This window comes from Gastrolobium bilobum, unplaced genomic scaffold (genome assembly GCF_033153095.1).
Source record: "Gastrolobium bilobum isolate Gb01-03AN ecotype WA unplaced genomic scaffold, APGP_CSIRO_Gbil_v1 utg2193, whole genome shotgun sequence".
NCBI classification, from domain to species: domain Eukaryota; kingdom Viridiplantae; phylum Streptophyta; class Magnoliopsida; order Fabales; family Fabaceae; genus Gastrolobium; species Gastrolobium bilobum.
The window spans coordinates 249,589-265,618 of NW_026897609.1; the positions used below are offsets into that span (position 1 = coordinate 249,589).

General features: G+C 34.2%; 1 protein-coding gene across 2 annotated transcripts; it reads right to left on the reverse strand.

Moving 5' to 3' along the window:
• Positions 1 to 480: 480 nt before the first annotated feature.
• LOC133308525 (alcohol dehydrogenase 1-like) lies at positions 481 to 13,291 on the reverse strand. Of its 2 annotated transcripts, XM_061509148.1 has the most exons (11): positions 13,276 to 13,291; positions 8,913 to 8,951; positions 8,364 to 8,500; positions 7,893 to 7,939; positions 2,746 to 3,071; positions 1,983 to 2,065; positions 1,803 to 1,878; positions 1,634 to 1,695; positions 1,175 to 1,270; positions 928 to 1,089; positions 481 to 826 (listed from the first exon to the last, which is right to left on the reverse strand). In XM_061509148.1, the coding sequence occupies exons 1-11, from the start codon at positions 13,289 to 13,291 to the stop codon at positions 710 to 712; spliced, it is 1,161 nt and encodes a 386-aa protein (XP_061365132.1). In that variant the 3' UTR covers positions 481 to 709. The 2 variants fall into 2 exon arrangements, with proteins under 2 accessions (XP_061365132.1, XP_061365131.1); XM_061509147.1 differs by lacking the exon at positions 13,276 to 13,291 and having other exon boundaries at positions 8,913 to 9,057.
• Positions 13,292 to 16,030: the final 2,739 nt, after the last annotated feature.

The window sequence follows — 16,030 nt, forward strand, 5'->3', positions numbered from 1 at the left end:
GGACCAAAACTCGATTGCATAAAATATTTCCACGATCACATGAAAAATTGAAGAGATTATTTTCCTTGGTTTCTGTCAGAATATGAAAAGAATATTTTTGGTTGTCATGTTGAGGCAAATTAAGGTACGTTCTCCTCTTCCCTATACATGCTTTACGCGGAAATTTATTTTACTTACACATTTGTAGCTTAAGAATAGTAAAAAGTCTTCAAATGCAACAAGTGTTGGTGGACGCTGGCAACAAGAATAGTTAAGTGGGATGAGAGCATGTGTTCGATCCTCTTATTATTACTTTTGGGAGGGATTTAAAGCCTTAATCTTGGACCCGCCCCGAATCAGACTAGTCGCGAAGCGATGAACCGATTGAAATATTTAAAAAAAAAAAAAAAAATACTCAAAAGAACCAAAAAGATAACGCACAACCATTGATGTTTCAGCAGGGACACTTATTAATCCAAATGAACAGTGTTGGGGCCAGTCTTTTGAAGTGTTAAATTTTATTTATGACAAGTGAACCATGACTCGTCAAGGCTCATACTGCTTATATTCGATACAAGACACAAAAGTCACAATATAAACAGCCAAGAAAGGCACTCTTATTCTGAAAACTTTTATTACTTCTATTCACTGATGGGATTTGGATCATGATCAGAAAGAAACACAATGCTCCCAAGCCAGAGGCTATTCTATATTATTCATTATTGTTTATTTAGCCTTCCATGCGGATGACACACCTGATTGACTCCCCTTTCAGCATGTATTCAAATGATTTGTTAATCTCCGAAAATGGAACTGAGTGAGTGATGAATTTCTCCAGTTCTAGCTCCTATAATATCATCAAGTTCAAATTTTCAACATAAATAACAAAGAGGTCGACCCCACAATAGTTTCCAACAAGATCATTTGGATCTGTATATGTAAGCTTACCTTGTTCATGTACTTCTCCACAACAGATGGAAGATCAGTGAGCGGTTTGTAGTTTCCATAGAAGGTACCCTTAATGGTCCTCTCAAATAAGAAATTCGAAGGGTGAGTTTTGAAAACAGCATCATCTTTTGGCAGACCAACAAGTACAGCTACACCCCAACCCTGAGAAGATTGCAACATTAGTAATATGCTTAATAATATATAATGTTCTAGCAACATGTAAGTTCTCTGGGTTTTAAATAAGTACATCATGAACACATTCAAATGCTGCTATCGAGGCTTCGACGTTTCCAGTACATTCAAGTGCACGGTCAACTCCTCCGTTAGTCATTTCAACAATTACCTATCCACAAATTGAAAATTCTCAATCTCATATAGTTCATATGGCATTAAAGTGCAAAATTTAATGAAAATTCCAAAATAGAATAGAAATGCTCAATCTCATGAAACTAACACTATTTGTGGATATTTGGTAATTAAAAACAGGCTTTAATAGCTCTCATGTCGCGCTGCATATTGGAAAATGTGCAGTAACACTTATTTTCATCAGGATACGGTTCCGTATCCTGATGTGTTTTTTTTTTGTTTTTTTTATTCGGCTCCGTATCTTAGTGTTAAAAGTTTGCTGCAACTTTTCTCATCCGCAGCGACAGCAGAAACGACGAACCCTTAAAAACATCACTAAATATGTTTTTTTTTAACTAACCTGTTGTACAGGTTTGTCATGATCTTTTGGGTTCACAAAGTCAGTGACTCCAAAATTTTTGGCTGCCAATAAATTAAAAGCAGAAACTATCATTAGCAAGTGAATAGCACTATAGTCAGCTGCATCTGTTGAATGTTTGAAATTCTGAGTTAAAAATGAAATCATTAACCTTGTTCAAATCGGCTGGAAATTAAATCAACCCCAATGATTCTAGAAGCACCAGATATCCTAGCCCCTTCAGCAGCCTAAATATGCAGATTACAAAGAAAAGGTCGAGTTACTATTTCTTTTGTTTGTAGCAATTGGCTAAGTATTCGAAATCCACAATAAAGCAGAATAGACAGCATACAGCAAGGCCAACAGCTCCCAATCCAAATATAGCTACAGAAGAACCAGGCTTCGGTTTTGCCACGTTTACAGTAGCACCAAATCCTACAAGCATGAACAAAATTGATTTATACATATTTACAAAAAAAAAAAAAAAAAATTGATTTATACATAAAAATAGAATCACCAAACTCCTATCACTATTGTCACTAACCAACTCTCTCGTAAGGTTATAACGTAGTGTAAGGTTGTCCCCTCACACAAGCCTTTTGCACTTGAATAATGGACAATATAGAAACTCACTTATCTTGTGCGAAAAAATTCCACAATATTTATTAAAAAAATAAAGGGATCAATATAAGGTGTAAAGAATCAATTTAACCCAAATGATTAAATTGTTGTATAAGGCTACATTAATGATTTTTATATATGTAACACGCCCCCTCACACGAAAGCCTACTGGGCTTGAAGGCTGGATAATACACAGGCCTACCAACTTGTGCTAAGAAACTTCACAAGACTCAATTAATTATTAATTAAAAGGGGCGATGAGGATCAAATCTGTGATATGTAAACAACCAATCCAACCCAAAAATTTAAAATAATAGGTAAAGCTACATTAATGGTTTTTTTTTTTTTTTTTTTACATATTTCTAACATAAGAGTTGAACTCTAAACCACTAAAGAGGCTCTAATATCATGTCATGAACCAAGCATCTTAAAACAATTTTTATATTAAATATTTCTAACGACTAAGTTGACTTGAAGATGAGGATATTCCAAACCTGTGCAGAATCCGCAACTGAGAATACAAACTTTGTCAAGTGGGGCAGCAGGGTTGATCTTTGCAACACATTTAGCATGGACAACAGTGTATTCACTAAATGTAGAGGTTCCCACAAAGTGGTATATGGGCTGTCCATTTTTGGAGAATCTTGTCTTACCGTCATTGAGCATAACACCCCTAGTAACGCTGACCCTTAGCAGTTCACACATGTTGCTCTCTTCAGACTTACAATGTGGGCATTCCCCACACTCTCCAGTGAATACAGGGAGTGCATGATCTCCTGGTTTGAGATGAGTCACACCCTCTCCTATGCTCTCCACAATCCTAATCAAATAACATCACAACAATCTAATGATAGATGCATATTAATGAAGTGCTCTTGCTACATTAAACAAGTCATTGAATAAAGATGGAACCCATAATTATAACACTGAAATTATTGAAACAATGGAGGCTTAACCTTTTTTGACATATACTAATACAATAACATAACACCAAAAGAAACCTAACTTACCCTTAGAACCAACTACGCTAGACTCCAAAAGATCCACAAATCTCTAATATTCACTCAATTCATGCTCCTTTCATTACACACACTCCCCCTTCTTTTATCCTGATCTTTAATAATATTTTAGAATAATTCTCTAACTAGCTAACTAACTAATTATCTCACCACTTTTGAGCCTATCAATACTCCTCTCCAAAATTCACCTTGTTCTCAATGTGAAGAGAGAGGATAGGTAATGTGAGAAAAACTTCCACCTGGGTCCCACCTTGTTCTCAGTGCTAAAATACTGGGATTGCTCACTCCTTGAAATCTACACCTCTGACATGGACACACTATCATTTGGGACAAACACATCCTTCAAGTAGCTATTGACCTCAGGATAACCATGGACAACAACACCAACATTATTCACCAGCTTGACTATTATTTTAGCATTTGTGTATGCTACAAATGCCTTTCTTCCAAACATCAAGGTGCACATAGTTGTATCTTTTCTTTCTTCAGTAGCATTTGGGCCATTCGTTGTTACTGTATTTCATGAGCCCAGCCCACTTGTGTTTCATCTTTCACTGTGTACTAATGTGGGCTCATTTTCTGGATTATTAGAAATTGAGCCATTGAGCAAGAGATTTATTGATTCTAGCCTATGGGTCTTTCTTTTCTCTTTACCCATTATTATTTTCAGCACTCATTTCTCAATTTTTATCATTAAAAGTTTTGGGACTCGATATTTAATGGTTTGGATAAAACCCATTATTTTTTATTCCAACACCATTTCCTTTGGGCATGACCCATTCAGTCAAAAAAATGACCCAATTTCAATACTACCATGTGGCAGAAAAATTAATTTATTGTTTTTTTAATAAAAAAATTACGAAAATATAGTCGTTTTGAAATTATTTACACAAGTATAGCAGTCAAACGCGCCCCCATGGGGCGTCACCCAGTGGAGAGAGACACGCCCATGTGGGGCGTGAGACATACGAGAGACACACCCAAAAGGGGCATGAGTGGTTTGGAGAGAGATACTCCCCATTTGGGCGTGACCCACGAGAGAGACACTCCTCATTGGGGCATGTTTCACCAGGTGCTGTCACGTGTCACAGACTCACAGTTTGACCCTAAAACTTTATAAGTCTATAACTTTTGACTCGGGTGTTCGAATTAGGTAAAAAATATTTTTGATTCCACATAACTTTTCGACATCTACGTAATGACACCTCATTTGGCATATTTTGTCTCTCACAAAAAAATTTGAATTTACAACAATGATACCATAAGAAGTTTAAACCCAAATTAATAAGAACGTTTAAAAAATAGGAGAAGGTTATAGTTACTATATATATATATATATATTAATTTGGGTTTTAACCTTCTCCTTTCTCCTAATTAAAAAGTGGTTTTCTCTTTATTAATTTGGGTTTAAACGTTCTTATGGTATCATTGTTGTAAATTCAAGTTTTTTTGTGACAGACAAAATATGCCAAATGAGGTGTCATTACGTAGATCTCAAAAATTTATGTGGAATCAAAAAAAATTACCTAATTCGGACACCCGAGTCAAAAGTTATGGACTTTCAAAGTTTTACGGTCAAACTATTGACTTTTGTGCCACGTGGCAGCACCTGGTGAAACACGCCCCAATGGGGAGTGTCTCTCTTCTCGGTCACGCCCAAATGGAGAGTGTCTCTCTCCAACCAGTCACGCCCATCTGGGGCGTGTTTGAGTGCTATATTTGCGTAAATAATTTCAAAATGACTACATATTCGTAAATTTTTCATTAAAAAAGCAATAAATTAATTTTTTTTTTTTTGTAAATAAAGAGGGGCTAAGCCCTAAATTAATTTTTTTTGCCCTACCTTTCTCCCTCACACTCTGTTTAGTGTTTTCCACATCATTTTTTCCTTCTTCTTTTTTTACTTCTTCATCTGCTACTTCTTCTTCATCTCTTTCGGCTTCTTCTGTGTCGTCTTCTTCTTGTTTGATTTTGGTTCTGCTACTTTTCTTCCACTTCTACTATTTCTATTTTTTTTCTTCTTCTGCGTCTTCTTTCTTTCGTTTGATTTTGGTTCTTCATCACATTCTCCTTTGTCCTTTTCTTTTTCTTCTTTTGCTTCTGCTGCTGCTTCTTCTTCTTTAACCTCTGTTCTTTCTTCTTTGTGTGCTTATTCGTCTTCTTCTATGTCCTTTGTGTGCCTTTCTTTCTCTTGTTCTTTTTTTTTTTGTTTATTTGATTCTCGGTGTAGCGAACATGTGAAGATATATTTGTCCCTTGATTTTCTCTCTCAAAGCCTTGAGCTCTACTCTCCTCTTTATCTCCTCTTCACGTGTGTTAGATCCATTTCTTTATGAATCTACACGGTCTAAGAACTTCGATATGGTTTCTCGAAGCTGGCGAAAGGAATTCTTAACTACTCTCATCATTTCTTCCAATAGCTCAGTGCGCATCTCGACTTTCTTCAATATGTTTCAATTTTTTTTTTGTAAGGACCAAAAGCACCTCTAGGATCGAAGATGCTCTGATACCAAATTGATGGAACCCAAAATTATAACACTAAAATTATTGAAACAATGGAGGCATACTCTCCTTTTATAAACACTAAAACAAGAACGTAACACCCAAAGAACCCAACTCACCTTTAGGGGCCATTTGGTAAGAGGATAAATTTTTTATTATCAGAAAACTCACATTTGGAATCCTATTTACTAGGGTTGGCAAAACGGGCCAACCCGGCCCGACCGACCCAACTCGCATTCAAGCCGAAAAAAATGAGTCGAGTTAGGAATAGATCGGAAAAAAAACAAGCCAGAAAATCCAACCCAATCTGACCCGAGTCGGGTTAAGGTTGGCTCGCGGGTTGGCTCAAAAATATGGCTCGTGGATTGGCTCGAAAAAATAGCTCGCGGGTTGGCTCGAAAATTGCTCGCGGGTTGGCTCCTTTTCAACCTATTTAAATGACCCTGTAGTATTAATGCATCAGCTATGTGGCTTCCATCAGTTTAAACAAAGGGTTACAAAATGAGAAATAAAAGCAAAATATTTTATTTTCGAATTTTCTTACAAATTTGCATCAACATCAAGAAACAATCAGAACCACTTCCTACCAAGTGGGTAAGATATTTGAACCAGACAGAATATAAAAATGGCAGGATGTGAGAAGATTAGGGACTTAGGTTTAGATAAGGAAGAAAAATGATGACAACATGTGTGGGTTTTGTCCATTTTTGTATATTATATTTTGTATTTTTATATAAAAAAAAACTCAATCCTCGAGCTGGCTCGTTTGACCCGCGGGTTGGCTCGTTTTTTCACGAGCTGGCTCGGGTCGGGTTGGCAGCTCATTTTTGCCAACCCAACCTGGCTCATTTTTGGCGGATTACGAGCTAACCCGATGGGTTGTCTCGTTTTTGCCAACCCTACTATTTACCCACGTGTGATATAAGGGTTGTGAAAATTTTCCTGAAAAAAACAAATTCCCAACAAAGAATACCACCTACGCGGTGGGAAATTTTTTCATGTATAAAATAACATGCTTTAAAACTAAAATACCCTATCTTCATTCCCATCTATGTGTCTTGCAACTTCAGCACCGTCAATAGTTTTCCGGCGATTAGCCATGCGCGTTCACTCATTGCCTCCGCAGTGCAAATCGTCTCCACTGAGTACCCATTCTGGAACCGAAGCAGAGGATCCGACCACGTCTTTGACGCTTCCCACGATTTTGGCACATGTTTCCACACCCTCGTACATAACCAAACATTGTTCAAAATTCGGGTTTCATTAAAAGTGTTCCTTCTTTTTAATGGCTTTGTTTTTTTGCATTTGTGAAGGAGGACGTGGCAATAGCTGAGGGGATACCAGAAATATTGAAAAACTCGATCGTGTTGCAGACGTTCGGCGTTGTGCACAAGCATCCATGCTAGGACGTTGAGAATGTGGTTATACTACCGTACATTTTACCAGAAAGTATGGCGGATGCTGGAAAGCTCCGGTGAACGGACAGCGAGACATTTGGGTGTTCTTCCATGTCAAAATGGAGGTTCATCCTAAATATTATTTTTGTAAAATCAGCCCACATTCCTAATAATTATTGACAATCAACCAAATATAGAATCAGGAAACTTGATCCAACCTTCCTGGTTTTTTGGTAATATCCTTGGAAAATTCACTTTCTCAGCATATTCCTAGAAATCACGATTCCCAAGAACAAAAAAATTTCTCATAACCAAACGCCCCTTAGAACCAACTACCCCAGGCTCCAACAGATCCCCAATATTCACTCAATTCATGCTCCCTTCATTACACACACTCCTCGTCCTTTAAGAATAGTTTAGAACAATTCTCTGACTAACTAATTATCTCACCACTTTTGGGCCCATAAAATAGTGTAAGTTTGTTTTTTCAATAAAAAATAAGGGATATTCTTATTCATATATATTTTTTTGTATCATTTTAACAAACACATTGATACTAGCAAAAAAATATAATTTAATCAAGTCAAAAAAACAAAAGGACGTTAGAAAAATAAAATATTTGAACACAGGAAACCAGATGAGTACTCAAGTCAAGAAGAAAAGAAACATTAGACAAAGAAATTTTAATGATTTTTAACGAAAATCTTCACAAAAGAAACATACCCTGCAGCTTCGTGACCAAGTATACGGGGAAAAATCGAAGTATGGCCCTGAAAAGAAAATAATCTCAGGTTGGATGCAGAGAGCACTGATAATGCAAAATAATATCAAGCAAATTCTCAAGAAAAAAGAGGATATTCTTCATGCTTCAAAATCAACTTCTTTTAATAAGTAGCCATTTGAAATTTTTAAACCTTTGATTCTCAAAATTATATTTTCTTCAAAAACATAAAAAAATAGTTTGAAACATGTCGCTAACAAACAATTTTCCTATTTTTTTTTTATATTTTTAAGTTAATTCGACCCAAAACTTTAAAAGTATTGAATTTTTAAAGGTCCTCCCACTTATAATGATTTTACATAATCCATTATCCATATGGGATATTTAAGACCCAATAATTACCAAATGATAACATGAGATGTGAGAATTCGAGAAGAAATATTTTAGAGATGCATATGAAGTAAATGAATGACCTTGCAGTCCCAGTAGTTAACATCAGAACGACAAAGGGAGGTGTAGAGGATCTTCAAACGAACTTCACCAGCCTGTGGTGGAGCTACCTCTATTTCTTCAATCACTAGTGGCTTGCATGCTTCCCACGCCACCGCAGCTATATTTCATGTGCATCAGCTAATAACACAGTCAGAAACACAATCCATGTGTCTCACTACAAAATTTTACACTAAATTTTAATAGTTAATTTTTATTAATTTAATAATTATAATTTATTTAGAATTATTATCGTTAATTTTTATTAATTTAATAATTATAATTTATTTAGAATTAATAATAAATAACAATCGACTAAAATTAATAATTAAAATTTGATATGAAACTTTTTAACTTGATATCAGTGTCAAAGTATCTTGCTATATATATACTCAAAAGAAAAAACGGTAATCATATATTATATCAGAGTACTATCTAGTAATTGAAGAAGGTAAAATCAAAGTGAGTAAAAGAATTATCAAAACCATGAGATTAATAATGAACAGACATGGATGCATGCATGGCTAGCTAACCTTTGCACTTGATGACCTGACCAGCTTTGCTAGACATGGCTCCTAATTAAGAAGGATATGAAATATGATGATGAATCAGATGGTGGGTGTGTTTGAACTTGAAGAAGCTAAGGGCTATAAATATTTGAAGTACGAGAACAGCTCTTTGTTTCCAAGTTCCTCCTTTACTATCTTAGCGGTGTAAGTAGGGCCTACAGGTGATTTGTTCTGTTCTTTTTTTCTCGTGATCATATGAGACAAAAAGTTAGATACGGAAAATTCAAAGTACTTAATGACTTTTACTTATATGAAAAAAGAATTTAATATTTTTTAAATTATAGAAGATAAAATTAATTTTTATGCATGCATAAAAATTAACGATAAATGTTATACTTACAATTTATTTTCATTTATAACTTTTTACAATTATATTTTAACTGTTAGTTTTCATCAATCAACGGTTATCATTTATTACGAATTAATAATTAATTAATGAGTTCGATTTGTGAAAATATAATATATGGATGTAAGATGTTGTAAATATAATTTTTCTCTAAAAATATATAAGATTAATATTTTTTTTTCTCTTCACATAAATTCATATGAATCTTATAAATTTTTATATGTGTAGAAAATAATTTTATCTTCTAGATTAATTACTGCAAATTACATGTTTCAATTACAAAGTGACAACAAATCACTCAAAAGAGAGTATAAGTAGTAAAATGAGTTTAGAAGTTTTCTGACGGTGTCGTGAATTCTTGGTAAGACAAGAATTGGAGAAGGCTATTTAAGTAACACGCTCATTTTTGTTAGTGGGGTCGCGAGTGAGAGAAGCAGACAGATATTATATAAGAAGATAGGTATGAATGTGGATCCTAATGGCCGGGGAAAGGATAAGTATAAGAAAAATTCATAGGAAATATATGCCTGAATGAACTGGAGAGGTTCATTTTGTTTTCTTTTGCTAAAAGAAGATTACGGTTTGGTTTGTTTTTATTTTCTGTTTTGATTTTTAATTTTTAAAAAAGAAAGCATGGAAAACAATTTTTTTGTAATTATTTTATAAATTAGTTTTAAGAACAAAATATTTATGCCTTCAGCTTCTTCTTTTTTTGGAAAAATGTTTTATTTTTTTAGAATTAGCATATTTTTTATGGGGTTTGATTTTCTCATGTTGAACGAGAATTCAATTCTCATGTTGTAGAGATAAAAAGCGTGTGGGACCCATGTGTTAGAAAAAATTATATGTAGGACCCATGTCAGCACGGAAATCGAAGGGTATGTAGGAAAATTTGAATTCTCATGTTGAATGAGAATTATAAAACCCATTTTTTATTCTGTTTCTAAAATTTATAAAGGATATGGTACTTAAAAAGATAATTAGTAGGTTTCTGGTCTCACCATCAATAAATTTTATTATATTATTTTTAACAATTATAACATACCAGTATATAAAATTAAAAATAAAATTAAAGTTGTTCTATTTTCTATTCATGTCAAACAAAAAGTAAGAATGATTATTTCAATTTGTTTCTATTCCCAGTGTCATTTCTATCTCATTTCCATTCTATAAAAAATCATTCCGTAAAACTAATTAATATGACATAAAATGTATATGGAGTGAAACCCCTATAAAGCAAAATTTGAAACTAATCTCTTACCAAAAAAATCAACAACGACAATAGTGAAAGAAAATGACTGATAGCAACATAGCAATGGCTTATGGGACAAATTAGTCCCCTCGTTGTCCACACTTGGCTGATATTTTCTCATATACTTTTAAAATATTTCTCTTGCCAACTTGTCCACTTTTAATTCAGATATGTATTTGTTATGAGCTATATGGGAGGCCCATATTTTAGAGCGCGCAATAAAAGAAAATTGAAAGAGAAAGTTAAGGCAAATAAAGGAAAGAATCTTCAATTTTTGCTAATCCTAATGCAACTGTTATGGACTTGATGTTAGGACCCAGAAAAATTATTAAAAAGTACAAAATTCCATTACTCACATATAATATCTTATAAATAAGAGATAAAGTCTATAAGTATATTATTTTTAAGGAAAAATTGTTTGTCATTTTAAATGACACAACTTATATCTTTTCACTCTCACAAATAGGTGGAACCCACAGCTTTATATTTTTCTGTCTACTCTCTCTCCTCCTTTATTTATCTCTTTCTCTCACTTAAAATGACACAACTTTATATCCTTTTAAATGATACACAGTTTTTCCTATTTTTAATTCTCTCTCATATTATTATATGGGAGAGATTATACTTACTACCTATTTTTCTTACTACATTTTAGTACTAAAATCTTAACCGTTGATTTTCGTCAATTTAACGGTTATAATTTATTGGGTTATATTTATTAATTAATTATTAATTTTCAATAAATTATAACTATTAGATTGGTGAAAATTAATGATTAAAATTTGATAATAAGAAGTAGTAAGAAAAAAATATAGTAACTATAATCTTCTCCTTATTATATTCTTATTGTACACATACACCACTTATATTCTTAATGCATTTAGTGATCATCTAACGTCAAATATATCTCTTTCATAGATATTTAAAAGAAATCTTAAATCCAAGATAAATTCAGTAATACTATACATTTCTATCCTAACGAAACATTTCTATCCTAACGAAAGAAAATATTATTTTAAAAAATGACACAAAGTTTAGTAAGACTTTCTCCGTCTTTGAAAACAACACTCGGAAATCAGGGAAACAAAATTTGGCAGCTAGCAACTTTCATTTTCTACATAAATTATATGTCTAATTACAAGAAGCTGTAAAAAAAAAAAAAAAAAGTGTTATAGACCTGACAAATGCCTACATTTTAGAAGGTCCAAATAGGGCTAACAGCTAAGAGGGAATTAAGGAATATTTCCTTAATGAAGACGGGTTTGGAGAGAGGTGATCCTAGAAATAGGATCACACCCCAATCCGCGATGAAATGAAGACGAATTTGGAGAGACGGGATCCTGGGAAAAATGATCATACTCCAACCCGCGATAATATGAAGACGAGTTTGGAGAGAAGGGGTCCTGGAAAAAAGGATCACACCCCAAACCGCGATAAAATGAAGACGGGTTTAGAGAGATGTGATCCTAGAAATAGGATCACACCACAATCCGCGATGAAATGAAGACGGATTTGGAGAGACGAGATCATGGGAAAAAGGATCACGCCCCAATCCGCGATAAAATGAAGACGGGTTTGGAGGAATGTGATCCTATAAAAAGGATCTATGATAAAAATCTGGGGTAAAGAATGAAGACAGGTTTGGAGAGAGGGGATCCTAGAAAAATGATCACACCCCAATCTGAAATGGCTCACAAGTCAAAACGACTAAACAAGACAAAGTCAAAAAATGACACCTACGTCAAATATTATAAAGCCAAGGTATTGGAAACCTACGTCTAGCAACGTGCAAGAACCTGGATAAAAAACGGGTTAAAAATAAAAAGCACATTGCAGGATTGTGGCTTCTAGCCGAGACATAGGAAAACAGAAGGACACTTCTGAATCCTAAATGTTGTCAAAATAAACAACATGTGTACAAGGTGTGATAAATGAAATCAGGCTTGGAAAATAAGGGGCAGATTGGTACGACCTTGATCAAGTCACCATGATGCCTCAAATTTGAAAACCTAATTAAGAAAATTGGGTTAAAAGAAAAAAGTGGAATCCGCATGAAAAACTTTAGCTAAGTCATTTTGTTCAGTTAACGCTGAAAAGCTAAATCTGAATCAATAAAGCCACAATGCAAGAAGTTGGGCTCAAAGCGAAAGCCTCTGAAGGAATAACTACGGGCTCGATGTTAAAAGGAGGCAAACACTGCCTCACCAAAGCACCACCTCAGCCAAAAAAAAAAGTTGAGGGAGAAATACAGAAACAACATATTCAATACTCGGTTCACTAAAACCGGCTGAATGAATGACAGAGATAATAACTGCAATTGCTGACGCAATTAAGTCGGCCAAGGAAAGTTCCAACCTAAAGAAAAGTGCTTCAATGAATATGCCAAGTCAAAGCAAGAATTCGACTGCTAACTTGAAATTCAAATGCAGAGATTACTGGTATTACATGCAAGTATACCACAACTCTTATCCGGGTTATACGAATGATGCTTGGGGGCAACTCGCAGTTGGATCCCAATTGCTCAAGCACATTCGTTACCCAAGTACACATGCAGAATATCTTGTCGGGTTCATGTATAACCCGCCCACATAGTTAACAATGGAAAATCCTTCCCGGTTCCAGAAGAAAGCTACAAGCTCAGGACGTGTGCGTATGGAATGATGCTTGGGGGCAACTCGCCAGTTGGATCCCAACCACTCAAGCTCATCCCAAACTCGGTATAGAAATACATGAAATGTTTTCCATGGTTTATGATCAACCCACCGATATAAGGGGCAATGAGGACGTGAAATGTTTTCCATGGTTTATGATCAACCCACCGAGATAAGGGGCAATAAGGATCCCGGTTTAAAAGCCTGAGAGGTAAGGAACATATATGTAAAAATTTTACAACAACTCAAATGCTCTCAGCTCAGTAGAAAACATGAAGCAAAAGGCAAGACAATTCACCCCGGCAGCCTGGATAACCAAACTACCGGGCTGGGGGGCAACTGTTATGGATCTAACAAATGCCTACATTCTAGAAGGCTTAAATAGGGCTAACAGCTAAGAGAGAATTAAGAAAATATTTCTTAATTATGCTAATCTTACTACGACAGCAATGGATCAACAATTGGACCCCAAATGCTCCTGAGAGGCCCAAAAGTCCACTCCTGCCAGGTAACCCATCTATAAATAAGGGGTTAAACCAATAAGGTACACACACTCTAAATTCTCTCTCTTAGCTTGTCACTGTGCACACACCCCACGTCTTGACTATGTCGTTATATTATAGTGCACAATGATCCCGCTTATCTTTAGGGTACCTCTCCTATAGGTACCTGAGAGAGGGCAAACAGATCCTATATTAACATACCAATCTCTGATTGGACAGATCGATCTATCAGATCGTAACAGAAGGAGAAATTATATCTATAATAAAATTGCTGATATTTTTATTTTCATTTATTTGATATCATTTATTTTATTCTGAAATGTTAAGTTCTTGTAAAATTTTATAATCAAATGATGGTAGTTCAGTTGGCGCATATAAACTGAGCAGCTGAGAATGAGAGTATGTGTTCAATCCTCCCTAGTATCATCTTTAATAGAGGTTTAAAACCTTAATCTCGAACTCATTCCGAATATAATTACCTCTCATAAAAGATACACGTGATTTATAAAAAAAGCTTATACAAGACTAAGACACCTGCGATAAAATTTATGGATAAGATTGATTTTATTTAAGATTTTTTTTTTTGGATAACTGATTTTATTGTAGATTGAGATGATAATATCATTATTAATGACCTTATAAACTCCATTTTCACTCATGTCCTAGCAAGTAATTATTGTATTGTACAATTATTTTTAAATTTAAATACAATTTAAAATATAAATTTTAAAAATTATTTAATAAATTTTGTAGGTGGGATTGTCTCTAGCATCACTCGTAGCATTGGCATCTCATTTTATGCTTGTGAATCTAGCAGGAGTTCGAGATTCACAGGCAACATATATATATATATATATATATATATATATATATATATACACACACACACACACACACACTACAAAAATAGCGCCCTACAACGAGATTCATTTTACCACATTTATTAGAATGATGGTACAAATACAAAAATACCCTCAATTTACTACATTATTTTACCAACGTAGCAAAATTACTCTAAATTATTTTATTTTCATTTAATCCCAAAAAGACGAATTGTCTCATCACAAAATAGCTTCATCTTTTCCGAGCTTAACCCTAGAAGAATTTTTCGTTCGCTGTATGAGGCAACTATCTTGTTTCGTTCTTGATTCCCTATTCGTTTCTTTCTTTTCCAATTCCTATCCCTAGGGTAAGATTTATCACCTCTATTATAAATGGAACTTTCTGCATCATCTACTCTAAAGCATTTTTTAATAGGTTGGATTAAACTTATTCCCATTTTATTCGAATCAAGTTTGGTGTCGATTATCTTTTCATCTTCGTTGCCACAATGATGGCTTTTCTTGGAGTTGTAGTTCAAATTGTTTGTTTGGATTAGGATGTGCTCCGAGAAAGGTTTGTGGTAGAACGATTATCATAGAATCAAGAGCAAAGAAACCAAATATGATTTCGTTGAAGTGATTGGCATTGACAGTAGGAAGGATTTGGTTATATATTTCTTCTTTAACTTAGCCGAATCAATTATCATTTTGTGGTTTTGGTAAACATCTGGTTTTCTGTCATAGATTTCACGATTTTCTTATTACTGCTAAATTTGAAAATGTTATGATTTTAAAAATATGTTTTTTTGTGCCAAATATCACATTGTTTCTTTTCTTCAATTTTTTTTGTATCAAATTCAAACATGATTTTGGAGAATCAGTTCAATTGCAACCATAAGCATTGGGGGAAAACAATCATTGAACTAATTGTTTTCATTTTTTTGATCTTGTGCGGATTTAGGTGAGAGTGAGCTAATTCACTGCCTCCTGTTTGATTCTGGTTTCAATTTTGAGTATTGCTTTGCTCACTTCATAAGAAATATTTGATTGGAACGACGAAGAGGTGAGTGATTTTTTGAACCACTTTCTTTGTTAGATTTCTTTGTTTAATTAGCTTTTGATGATCCAATATTTTTTGTTGAGGTGTTATAAGACGTGCTTAGATTCTTATTGTTGTATTGAATTTGATGATTTGTTATGTCTATATGTTGTGGTTTAAACTTGGAATTACAAGATTTAGGCGATGATGTGTGAGTATTTTGAATTTCTCTATCTCTCTCTGTTTTTTTTTTGGGGGGGGGGGGGGTTTCTTTTGATAAATTGCTTATAATGTGTTGGTTAGGAATAAATTTGAAAGAGTTTTTAAGTTGAGAGGAAATCATGTGGCTGTAATTTAATTAGAAATGTTGCATTTGCCTTCAGTCATTCAGTTTGTGGTAGTTCTAACATATTTGAGTTCAGAATTTTTGAAAATGGAATATAGAAGAAGCCGTCGTCTATGGAAGACCA